The sequence below is a fragment of the Brachionichthys hirsutus genome, chromosome 9 (assembly GCF_040956055.1).
Source record: "Brachionichthys hirsutus isolate HB-005 chromosome 9, CSIRO-AGI_Bhir_v1, whole genome shotgun sequence".
In the NCBI taxonomy this organism is placed as follows: Eukaryota; Metazoa; Chordata; class Actinopteri; order Lophiiformes; family Brachionichthyidae; genus Brachionichthys; species Brachionichthys hirsutus.
The window spans coordinates 12,227,057-12,239,882 of record NC_090905.1 but is presented as its reverse complement, the minus strand read 5'-3'; the positions used below and the strand labels follow the sequence as shown (position 1 = coordinate 12,239,882).

General features: G+C 42.8%; 1 protein-coding gene across 1 annotated transcript; it reads right to left on the bottom strand.

The window, feature by feature from the left end:
• Positions 1 to 9,503: 9,503 nt before the first annotated feature.
• dpt (dermatopontin) lies at positions 9,504 to 12,826 on the bottom strand. The gene is made up of 4 exons (XM_068743804.1): positions 12,519 to 12,826; positions 10,591 to 10,716; positions 10,089 to 10,196; positions 9,504 to 9,792 (listed from the first exon to the last, which is right to left on the bottom strand). The coding sequence occupies exons 1-4, from the start codon at positions 12,791 to 12,793 to the stop codon at positions 9,726 to 9,728; spliced, it is 576 nt and encodes a 191-aa protein (XP_068599905.1). The 5' UTR covers positions 12,794 to 12,826; the 3' UTR covers positions 9,504 to 9,725.

The window sequence follows — 12,826 nt, the reverse complement described above, 5'->3', positions numbered from 1 at the left end:
AAGTGACCTGAAGCACAGGCTGCAGATATGCCTTTATTGTCAGTGTCCGATTTATTTTATTTTTTCTCCAAGGAAGGAGGTGTGACTGATCTGCAGGCCTTCCATCACCAGCAGATCAGTCTATTAATCAATCTTGACCACAAATTGATTAAAAGAAAAAAATGATACTTCTATCATTCGTTCCTCAGAATAGCCTAAGTGTGGCACTGCGGCTCCTGGGTAACGGTCTGTCTAAATTGCGCCGTTCGGTGTTTTCCTGAACTTCCGTGACCCACAGGGAAAGTGCGGCACAAGCATTTGTTGTTCATCCATCTGTCACACACCAAACCTGACATCAGCCACTAGCCAGGAATGTGGCTCACCGCTGAATCATTATAGAGTTACAGTAACTGGACCCGGTTTCAGCTCAAGAATAAATGATGAAGTTAATGCTGCTAGCTGATAATGAAGCTGCGTGCCCTCAGAGGTGAGCTGTGAGTCTCAGTGTCGCACACATTTCCCGCAACCCTTACTGCTCTCTTCAGTATAGCTTCTGTCCACAAATCCCCAGCTCACTGGGTAGACTGGTGGCTGCAGAGCCACCAACCTGTTGACTCACGTTTCATGCTCGGCTGGCAAAAAAACGAAGCTTCGTCGTTGCAAAGACATGAAGCAAAACGATGGCGCTGGACTGTTTGAGGATTTCACCTATTTTTGTCATTCTTGTCTGGTTTGACTTCCCATACTGAGCTGGTTCGACATATTTGGTTATCCCTCCTGTGAAGCAGAAAATGTATATGTCTATTTTCAGCTGCAGTTGGCAGGCACTGTACACGTGTCGCTGGCTATATATATATATATTATATGAATGCTGGGAAAGAGTTTATTTACATCCTGTCACTGTGTTTCGGTGTCAGAGGACAGCTGGTTTAATATCATATCAGAGGCTCATTTGAAAGTTTAATTTGCAAATCGTTCGCATTGCTCTTTCCAATAACGCAGTCCCTCAGTTTAATCTACTGTCATCATTTAATTTGATATTGCAGCTTATCACTGTCCTCTGGTTCATTTCCCTTTCTTTTTTGTTTGCAGGCCATCTGCTGTGCAAAAAAATACATTCATGACTCAAAAGCAAGAGAAGCTGGCGCATGATTCCGATAGGAACGAAACAGCACCTTTAGCAGTGAAAGCTGCTGCGGTGAGCCAAGAATGCCATGCCTGAACCGAACCACAGGGCAGTGGTGCCCGCTTGGATGCCTGACAGACATCACGTTATGCCTGGGAAAAATGGTGAAACGTCTGAATCATGGTAGGATGCAATAAAAACTATACGGCACACTCTCCACCATGGTAGTTCATTTTATACACTCCATTGTTGCACCTAAAAGCAAGAGTCCAACGATAGTTTGTAACTCAGGATATTAATTATGAGTATACAGTACACAATAAAATTATACCTAATTTTTTATTTTCAATTAAAATTAAATTGATCAATTTAAACATTCTGGATCAGCAGAAACAATCTACCACATTTGCAAATACGCATGCTCACTTTGTTGTTGAGTTAAAACAGATAAAGTGTCGATCATTCAGATTTTCTCCCTGTATGCAAACACACTGACATGATGCAATCTTCTTCAAGTGATGCAGCTGGAATTCATTTTCTGTCATTATTTATTCTGACAGCCTCCCCTTGACAAGATAAATGCTTCCTGATTTACACGTTTAATTTTTTTTATTGGTGTATTTATATCTGCCATATAACCTGTATATGGCTTTATAGGCTGCCTTCATTCTTAATTCATTACCCACCCCCATAACTGCTTTTATTACTGTCATAGTGAATTAGAAAGGGAAAAAAAACTATTCTCATAAAGAAGCTTCCAATAAAAGCAATACATATGATCTATTCTTCTATTGGCTTAGTCAGTGAATTATAAACTATGGTTCATGTAACACACATATCCAGATCCTCAAGGTGCTGTGATTTTACTGTTACTCTATTAAACCCCCTGTTATATTTCCAGTAATTAAAAATGCATCATTTGTCTATGATTTTTACACTGCAGCCCAAATTCACTGGCCTTGAAGCAGATCTGACAAAAGATGTACAAAGAACACTTGGCCGATATGCCAAGCTAAACTATCTGGCATAACAATCACAATGTAAAACCAAACTCCAAATTAAATTTGAGCAAAATATATGCATTTTTTTGTTTATTTTTTTTGTTTCTTACAATTTTCGAATCGTTTACTTTGCTGTTTTCCCATTTCCGTTTTTCATGCCAAGCTAAACTATCTGGCATTAAATATCCTAGACATTTACGTGAGTGGAATCAACCTTCTCAACAGCCTCTCATTTATAAAAGGCACATGCATATTTACCATTACTTTAAATAAACTATGTTCTGAAGGACTGTGAAAGTAATTAACCACATCTGCATCATACAGAGGAGACGTGAGGATCTGAGTCCGAGGTCTGTTTTTAATCTTTATTTGAAGTCTTTGAGGTTCTATAGTGCTAATCTCTTATCTATCCTGTTACACTAATGATTCAGAACTGGAGTTTAAAGGCAGTCAGAAACTCACACTCCTAAGATAAAGGTGCCTGTGTTTGTAAGGACAAACCCAGCTGGGGAACCAGCCAGTGGAGACAGCCTTATCGTTCATTGTCTCGCTGTTGCTGTGTCCAAGGCCAGACAGTAATAGAAAGCTTGTACGGCTCTTCTGGCCTCAGAGTACTTTTCCATTACTCACTGCATGAGAGCCACGGTGCCAGCTGTAAATATGCCAGAGTCAGAAATGAAAGATGAAAAGGCACCTGTGAGGTGAAAACCTCAGTTTATCAATAACAACAAAACACCCCGGCTAGAATTAAGGAAATCTTTGTGCCATAAATCAGTGTTTAAAAGTGGAGCGATTCACATGTCAATGAAAACTACAATAAGGAGGACACTAGTGTTCAGCACTGTTTGTCAAAGAAAGAGAGATTTGCAGCACTCAGGTCTTTAATGAATGAATGAATTCATCAATCAAGGCTTAATTGTCATGTCATGCCATGACATTTTATTTTTCAATCCTGCTGCGCTGGGCAAATCACAATCTCCTTGAAGAGTTTAGCGATAACATGAACTTTCCAACTATTTTCTAGCATCATCACATGTGATCTGATGCAATAAAAAAAAAAACATTTTATTTTATTATTAGCTTGAAATTGGCAGAGTGCTCCATTCCTTTTTCTCTCTCCAAAATTCATCAAGTCCTTAAACTATTCTCATTTTCATGTGCATGTCAGACTCTTAGCTTCAGATTGCAGACTATATAAATGTTTACAATTAATAGAAAGCCATAATGTGAGCCCCTGCTCTGTATTTTCTGTGCCCCAAGAACTCCAGGAGCTTATCTGAGTCAGTGTTGGGTTCCACACAACTAAGACACAGGAACATGCTTGATGGTATGTGAAGAGCCTGTTTTGTGTAACACAATACTGTAAGTCCTGCTCTTCTCTCTTCCTGGGCATGTGGCCAACGGACCGATTACCACAAAAAAAAAAAAGACACAGTACATCTTTTAGACTCAAAGCTTTGGCCTTTCACCTGCAGGGAGTTCAGTAAAAATCACAGAATAGAGTCAGACACCTTTTTAAAACAAAGACCTTGCACACTGTGCCAACTTTGGATTTATTACTAGGCTTCTAGGAAATGCAGCCCCAAGCTAATCGCTGCTAATCAGGGAGACAAAACAGCTGTAGGAAATCCTGCGGTGTAACATTTCCCACTAGGAGTTGTGAATGACCCGATGCGGCTTCATCCATCATTAATCCATTCAGGCCATAAACCACCCAAATTATTCTGTGCAGTTTAAAACCAAGAAGTCACCAGTGAAGAGTCCAATGATGATGCTTTTATTTGGGCGGGGGTGGCCGTGAGCAGAGAAATGAGAAAACCAGAGGGAAAGCTGGGAACCAGTAGGCCACTGGGCTCACCTTACACCGCTTGTTCCCTTCCCACAATGCTTTGGCTGCCCTCCCAAATCAAACCCAAACTTTTTGCTCCACAGACCCAGAGGGGGGAAAAGGGTAAGTAAGCTGTTTTTCTTCACCTTAAATCTCAACCGGCTTCTATTATCTGACACCAACATTTCATGATCACACGACGAACACAAGTCGACTGTGTAAACACGAGAGCAGAGCTCCCTCCCGAGTCCTCAATGCAAACAGCCGGCGACTGGGACGTGGCGCTCTGGGGGAACAATCAATGTGCGTCGTCTTATTGCTCGTGTTTATTGTGCACAGATCCATCAAAGGAATCCTCTTTGGTGGAATAATCAATCTGTTACTCGTGAGCGCTGCCTCATGGACCTGGGAAGAACACCCAAAAATATTCTGTGTCAATGAGGGAGCAGAGGTTCGATGCTTACAGAAGAGGTACCCCGTACTATTAGAACTCTTTAAGGGACAGCGGCCAGTACAGTGTAGAGCCAGCCAAAAGCCATTTTCATATATATGCATGAGTCTTTATGCTGTAGTTGTAATAACACAAAAACATAAACGTCTAAAAGTCAAAGTACTTTAATTGCAGGTGAATAACATTTGGTAACGTTAGTATTGCTATTAGAATGATCTGTCCTTTCAATTGGACACGATGAGGTGTCAGTGCTATTTCATGGAGTTGTTCTGACTCACAATTCCAGTCAGTGCATTCCAGCGATTCCTTGTTGCTAAACACATACTTTTACATTTCTGAAAGCCCATCATAATAGGAAATGTGTCGTTGCAAAAAATATATATATATATATATATAATATCTACAGTTAAATAGGATAAGAAACGACTTGATAAGTAAAGAATAAGGAAGTTTTAAATTAAAAGAGAACAATAAAGTGAGATTACGTAACTTCCAAGGAGGAAGGATATGACTCCGGTGTGCTCTGAAAAATTAAAAGCATTAGATCATGAGCAATAATGGACCCCTCCTCAACTCATCGAGCTGAATTATGCTGCTATACAGCCTGATTTTGTCTCGTCTGACTTCTAAGACACAAGCGGGAACAGGATGAAGCATTCCTATTGAAGTACTCTTCAGTATTTGAGGCCAAATATACTTATTGGTTATGAAATTAGACGGGTCTTCCACTTACCCTCCAAATAGCTTCAGCACTCCAGTCACTTAGATGGAGATAAAGGGATTTGATTATGTGACTCCTCCACACTTGGATCAGATTCTGTTTCAGATTCTGTTTCCTTATCCACCATTTATGCTTCTTCCTCAACTAATCCAGTGGGGAGACGGCCTTTTTGGGTTTACTTGTTACTGTTTTCTTGTTTCTTTGCAGCTAAGCCATTGTGAGACCAAAGATGTGAAAGTTATGCAAGTTGAAACTTGAAAGCAACGTTTTGAAAGAATATTGCTTCCATGCAAACAGTGATTTTTGTCCCATTGTAACTCCCAGCTTTTCAGGCTTGCTCATCATTAAATGTAAAAGCATGAGCTACAAATGAGCTACTTGTCACAGCAGCAGTTGTGCTGAGGAATGAGAATGAGAATGAGAAATGGCGAAACGTATGGTGCGTGTGAATGGAAGTATAAAGTCGCGGTGCCCAAATGGTGACTTGACTCAAGACGATTGCTCTAAATGCAGGAAACGCCATCGTGTGTGGTCACAGGATTGTCTTAGCAGTGATTTAAAGTGAACAAAACAAAATCTTCAGAGAAGCCAGAATCCCGTCATTCAAGGTGTGGAGAACCGAGAAATGTAAAAGTATTCTGGTCCTCATTGAACCATAATGGTATAACGAGTCGTGACAAACATGGCACTTATACACAAAAGCATTCATTTGATTGTCTGAAGAAAAGGTGCTAATTAAAATTCCTCAGAAAGACCGTGGAGGTTCTAAAAAAAAAAAGACCTTGCACAAATGGCATTGTTTTCACTTCTATATCACATGCAAGATCCCCTTCAGCCCAGTTGTACTGGGGAGATTGGCTATGCCCCCAGTTCAACCGGTCCCATGCACTCTGCAGGTTGCATGCAGTGTGACTTACCACAGCTTAGCTCTTCCCAGAATAGCGGCTCAGTTATGTTGTAAAGATCAGGTCAGAGTAGTGGAGGGTCTTCCCTGGGCCGCACCCCGTGTTGTCTGACATGAAACGAGGCAGCTGTTTGTGTCCTCTGGAGAGCAGAGAGGGCGATCAGAGGCTCCCTAAATTAAACAAGCGATCTGTTTAGCTCTGGGACTGGGTCAGGGTCTCGCTCCATGGGGCTCACTCGCTTGGCCTGCCCGTATCCAAACACGGTGCCTCACTCTCTGCTAGAGAACAGAGCTTTTTAGCGACACACCTCATGTTAGCGACACCACCGGGGCCGAAACGGTGTTTCTGTGCCTTAACCCTCAATCCCGGATTGTTTCATATTATCGTGAAGCCTCACGCTGCAGAGTGCACACGAGCTACGGACCCCCCCATCACCCGGAATATTGTGTAAGAATGCTGCTTTTATCTGGATTGACTCCCCCCAAAAAAACATTTTAAGCATTGTTTGCTAGTCAATTCTCCATCCCTCCACCAAAAGTTGTAGCAATCCATCAGACAGTTGATGAATAATCCATCTAGCAAACCAACCAACAGGAAAAATTTAAACAATGAAATGGATATTAGGATTAGAAAACATGGAGTATATTATGTACAATATAATGCAATATTATGAAACATCATAATATGTGAGGTAAGAAATAAAAATATCTTATTTACTACTTTTCAATATTGAACCTAAACTCTGGTTTTAATGTAAATATATATTCAATCCTGACATTTTTATATCCGTAGGGGGTTAAACAAACTTTTAAACATGAGTCATGCTGTAGGAAGGCACAGCAGCACTGAGCTAAATGTCACATCAGCGTGTCAGACAAAGCTAATGAGCTACAGGCAGAATGTTTATCATGTTTATCATCTGAGCATCAACACAAAGGACACAAGTAAATGCAAACAAACTGCATTGCCAATACATTCCAGTGTAAATACGCATTTGCTGATTTTCAAATATTTCAAGGTATTGGGACCGAGGCGCTGGAAGTGGCGCCGGTTGGGCCTGAGAGCCGGGATTTAAGTAGATACATAAAATCTGTCCTCGGAGCAGCAAACAAAACTTGTTTCAAAGAAATAAAGTTGATTCCACAAAAGATTTGGAGCAGAGGATTTGCCGTAGTTGTTGTCAGAAGTGACTTCTCAGCTCTGGCAGCACGGAGGCCTTGTTGGCTCACGACTACGGGACGCCGCCTGCTCCAGCTTCTTCCGTAGAGTGGACAGAAATGCATGGTCAGCAATTAACAGCAACACCACGTGCTTTCTTTTTTTTATTTCAAGTCTGCGTATGTTTGAGAAGGTGTCCTAGTTTCTGTTCCCGTTAATCCTTTTCAAGGGGTTTTCGTCATCTCGTCGCTTACACTTGCTCGTCTGTTGTACGCTGGAAAAGCCGAGGGTGAATTAAATTGTACTTGGCACACGAAGTACCCATATTTGGATGATTTGTCACGATGGCCACTCCCTAAAAAAATATCTTGAATTTGTTTTTTTTGTTTTTTTTTATAGGAATCTCTTTTACAAAAGCCCCTTTCACGCAGCCTTTTCGAGCCGCCCCTTTATTCCACCCAGCCCGTCTGTATAAACTCAGCGTTGCCTGCTTCTTGCACCTCTATGAGGGAAAGCAGACGCAGGATCTGTACCAAATCAGAGATCTTTGTAAACTTGAGGTTAAAAAGGTGGGATAGGAGAAGGATGAGTTGATATAGAATGTGAGGCGTGCTGGTAACAGTTTGCAGAAAATGTCTTCAGATACAAACAAACAAACAAACAAATAGAGCATATAAAAGTTAGAAAGGAGTTTGCAGTTAAGTTCCCTTTCAACAAATATGCTGTTTGAATTTTTAAATGTGGTGGCCTATATACTAAATCCTTCTATAATGCAGGTCATCCATTAAATGAAAATGCATTTGAGTCGATTGAAATGCACAATATTCCAGGCAGTTCTCGTTTTCAGTTGAAATGAAATGTTGTTCTTTGCTGGGACTTTGTTGGCATTTATACAAATTTAGCTCGTGATTTTATGGCGGTTATCTATGGTTTCCTAAAGTGATCACAGGACGGAGTCTGCAATGACTCCACGCGTCCTCCTTAACACTGATCACAGCCGGTCTGAATATTATTTTGAGAGGATTGTTTTTCATCCAGCTGTGATAAAGCATGCTGAAGGATTCGAGGACAGAGTGGGACTATAAATTCCCCTGTATTCCCCAGCCCAGGAAGGGGCCTTCTGTCACGGGGACAGCGTGCCCCTGAGGGCAGGGGGTCCCCTCCAGGCATGCGGCTGCCACCGTTCACAGTCTCAGGGGACAGCTGTGACACACAGCGTGTTTGGCCCTCTGCCTGCAGACAGCAGTTACCATAAACAAGCCCTGGCCTTGTCCCCGGCTCCCTTAAAGGAGCCCGCGAACCTTCATCCAGCTCACTCCATTAGGTTTCAATGGAATTAAGAGCGCCTTAGAGAATTGAGCTGGTATATAAAAGCAGTTTAACCAATCCAAAGCCATTCCAAGACAGTTTAGCGTTCCATATTTGTTTAGGATTTCCATGAAAAGATGCACTCGAAGAAAACTTTCTGTACTGGGAAGGATTACTGGAACGTTAAGTTGGAAGAAAGATTTTCCTGCTGAGCTACACAGGATAAACGTTTTATGTGAGTCATTTAGCTTTGCAGGGAACCCTCGACCTCAATTACACAATCGTTAGTCAATGGACTTTGTTCCGCCTTCAAGAAGACAGATTGGCTGGCCTTTCATCAAATGTAGCCATTTTGTTTCCTGCTCAAACATGGAAGAGCTCCTCATTTATCTTGAGTGAAGAGAAAAGCACGAGTGTGTGTTCAATTCCATACAGTGCAGTCATCCTGTGCTGATCAAAGGTGTGCACCCTCTTATTGAGCTTCCTCGACATGAGACTTTGATTCATACTGTATTGTAAACACCGTCAATAAGGTTATTTGATGGGGGATTTTTCCAACATGTTTTATGACATCATGTTAAACAATGACTAATGAAGGTATGACATTATTATCATTTTCACATGGTACGTTCTAGTGCAGTATTGTTTCACTGTACAGTAATCGCTAAAAGGATGCTTTAATAAAGGAGGGATCTGAGGTCTATTGAAAGCAGGCGGGCCACCTTTCATTGCACGCGAAGCTCAAAGAGCTTCCTCCCGATCAGCCGTATCCTGAAGCTCATTTGTGACCTTCTAGTCGGAATAATCATTTTGATTGGCCGTCGCTGACCTCACATAAGGCAAGTTGGATCAGTGCGATGCTCGTGGATTCCATCGCCACGACCACCAACGGCATCAAATAAATGAACCCGCATTCACACGCTGCCAAAGGACTTACGGTTCATCCAGTTGCTAAATGAAAATGACTGAGCTGTGCAAAAATGTCCAGCTGAACCAAAACCCCCACGAGACCCTCTGTGCTCATGTTTGCCACAACTTTATTATTCATTTAACATTTCCATGCTCGACTAAACACTGATCATGCAGGCATGTGTGACAAGCCTGATCCATTCATAAAAGTACACGAATGAACACATGAATCATCACTTATATATATATATATAAGTTCCTACAATGTTTTGGTTTACATGCCAGAGTAAATATGTACTTTTTTGGTGCACAGATGTGAAAATAACTGCAAACAAAAATCTATAAATTCTGAAATTCACAGTCGAAGTCTGTCATTCTGCACAGGATGTACTTCCACTGTCGGTCTCTGAAATGAAATAACAGAAGAAGAAGAAATCCTCAGTCCAACAATTATAAAGCTTTGCCTGAACATTGCAGCTCTGCTGCAAATAGAATTTCCCTCTGTGGTCAACAAAAGTATTGCGATTCTGCTTCCTCTGTTTCTGACATACACGATGCTCCCAGAAGCCTGTCGAGATCTCTACTTCCAATTCAGTCATGGGAGAAGGCCAACATGTTTTTGGGATGGATAGTAGATCCATGCTGCAGCTTCATGGAATCAGGGGTTATGGGGGGAAAAAAAAAGAAATGTTGGGAACAAACCTTTCCACTCCTGTGAAGGTGGTCTGAGCTCCTCGGATGAAATAACCATAACCGGGCACGACCAGCTCTCCCTCCTCTCTGTAGTATTCAGGAATGTTATTGGTCTTCCTGTGGAAGCCGACAGAAGCACTGATTGTACGATGCTGAGATGAGTAGGGCAGTAAGATAGAAGCTAAAAGGATACTTTGACATTCTAGGGAAATATGCTGATTTGCTGTCTTGCCGAGGTACAGCTTAATACAGCTTGTGCTAAATATACGGCCAGGAAAAAGTTAGCTTATCTGGGCACACACACACTGAACAGTCTGGTTCAATCCAAAAGCAGCTCCCCAGCTCACTAATTACCTTGAACATCCATGTTAAAGCTGTAGCAGCGCGTTTTGTGTTCAGGTGTGTGTGTAGGACAGTTTCTCACAACAAAAAAAAACAACCTTTGGCTATATTCAGCGAGTTCTGATCTAAAAGGTTCAAGCAGCACGTCTGCAGCCTTGCGTTGACGTACATGCAGGAGTAGGGGCAGCGGCGTTTGTAATAGCAGCAGTAGAACTGCCATTCACGGTCCAGAACGGATTCAAAGTACTTGCTCTGCACGCCCGCCACCAGGCCGTTGCGGGTGCATGTCGAAGTCCTGCAAAGACACGGAGGCATTCAGTCATTTCTATTCAATTCAACCGATCCAAACTAAAGAAAGAAAAACCTCTAAAATGCCTTGAAAGTCATTGTTGGCCTCGAAACAGTGAGAAACATTTCAAAGTGGACGAGGGTCGGGGAACAGATGAGTTGGAATAAAGACGTGGTTCTTTTAGAATTTCTGCTGTTTTTCTAAGACTTTTAAGTCAATCTCTTTTATGCATCAGGTATAATAGGAATTACTGGCGAGCAGCACGACTAAGCTATCCCGAATCAACTGCTCAGTCGCCCGAAATAACCAAGCAAGTTAAAATGAGGTTGGGGTGGGACACTTCTTCCTGAAGGGCAAACGCTGGTTTGTTGATGTGGCAGTTTGTGGCCCAAACACTTCTCTGTCACCACAACACTTTCAAATATAGCTGGCCTGGGCCACGCAGTTGGAGCTGGGCAATGAGTAGAACGTTTGCCATGGCAACATGGGCAAGGCCAACACGGCCATTCAGTCAATGGGGGTGTTTTCCTGCAGGGGCCCAGCCAGTGTTATCCAAACAGACAGCACGTTAAAGCAGGCCGGAGCAGCAGTGATAGTTTTTGTGAATGGCACGCGGCAGATGTGGAGGGAAATGCTCTGACACGTAGAGTGCAAAATACAATATGGTGTCACAGAAGGGCCACTGGCACAGCCTGCTGAATAAATCTTGTTCAAATAGACTGGAGACAGTCCAGTTCCCGAGAACTGAAGGCACATATGGCTGATCTGGACTGAGAAATGAAACCCAAACAGCCATGTGGAAGCTCTGAGATAAAGTCTGTCTGCTGCAGCCTTGCGTGAGTCTTGATGCTATAAAGTTTGCATCGCACCAAATATTTGTTCATCACCAGGTTTTGTGTCAAATTCTCTTTTCCGTCTTCTCTAAATGGAAACTATGTCAGACGTCCATCCATTTTCTCGTAGACGAAGAGAATCTCATTCGTCTTGTCCGCCTTATGGGTCACGGATCTGTGGCAAACGGCTAGCTCGTATTAAACCTGGAAAACAATTAGAAACCAGGATGCCAGGTCTGTTTCACCTTCAGTCAGAGGTGATGCTGTGAGTAGGTAGTAACCTCTAGTTGACCTTGACTTTGATTTGTAATGTCTGAGCTCATATTTACCACCACGAAGACAGGAGGGTTAAGCATACAGTAGTTCAGCAGCAAACTCCTCTCAGGCCTCTGCTGTCTGCTTAAAATGATTTGAATGAGAGGTGTCACCAGTCAAATCCTGTCCCCGGATGAGGGGACATGGCTCTGTATCTCAGTGAGGCGGTTCATCTTTGATCTATGCTTCTGCCGTCCTGTCGATTGGAACAATAAGGAACAACTGGATCAAAGATGTGGCTCTTACGTGGCTTTCTGACGGAGTTGCATGAAATAAACAACCTTGATGAACCAAACTGAACAAATCCAAACATATTCGCATGTGCTGCACAGAGAAAAAGGAGATGCTTGAGGACACTGTTGGAAAATTAGTCAACATTTCCTCCACACACGTAATCTGTGACAGATGTTCAGATGACTGATTCACTTGCCCGTACTGTGCGTGGGATTCATAGCCCTGCTGGTCAAACACGGTTAATGTAATGCTGCTTGATGCGAAATCACGAAGATGTGAAACATTTATATGAGTTACACTCAAATAAATACATCCAACAAGTCTAACAGTTTGAGTGCAAGCTTAAAATCTCCTGAGCTCACAGGTGCACAAGAAATGAGAATTCATATGATCAATGAACAGCATGTCTGATATACGAGGACCCACCACTCCATCCCGGCACGGTTGATGTCGTCCCACCAGCAGTCGGTGGGCTCTCCTAGACCCTCGGGCGTGGGTTGGCACTCAAACGTCCACAAGCGGTCCGAGCCGTCCTGCTCGCTGTAGTAGCTCCTGATGGCTACCAGAGCCTCCCCATGGGGACACTGGAAGTTGAAGCCCTGGCGGTAGCCATTGACCCAGGACATGTCCTGATGGTCAGGCGACTGGGCTGCTACCGCTGCCAGCACAGACAATGACAACACAACCAGCGTTGGATTCATGCTGTCTGCTGCTCCGCTCCACAGCTGCCTCAC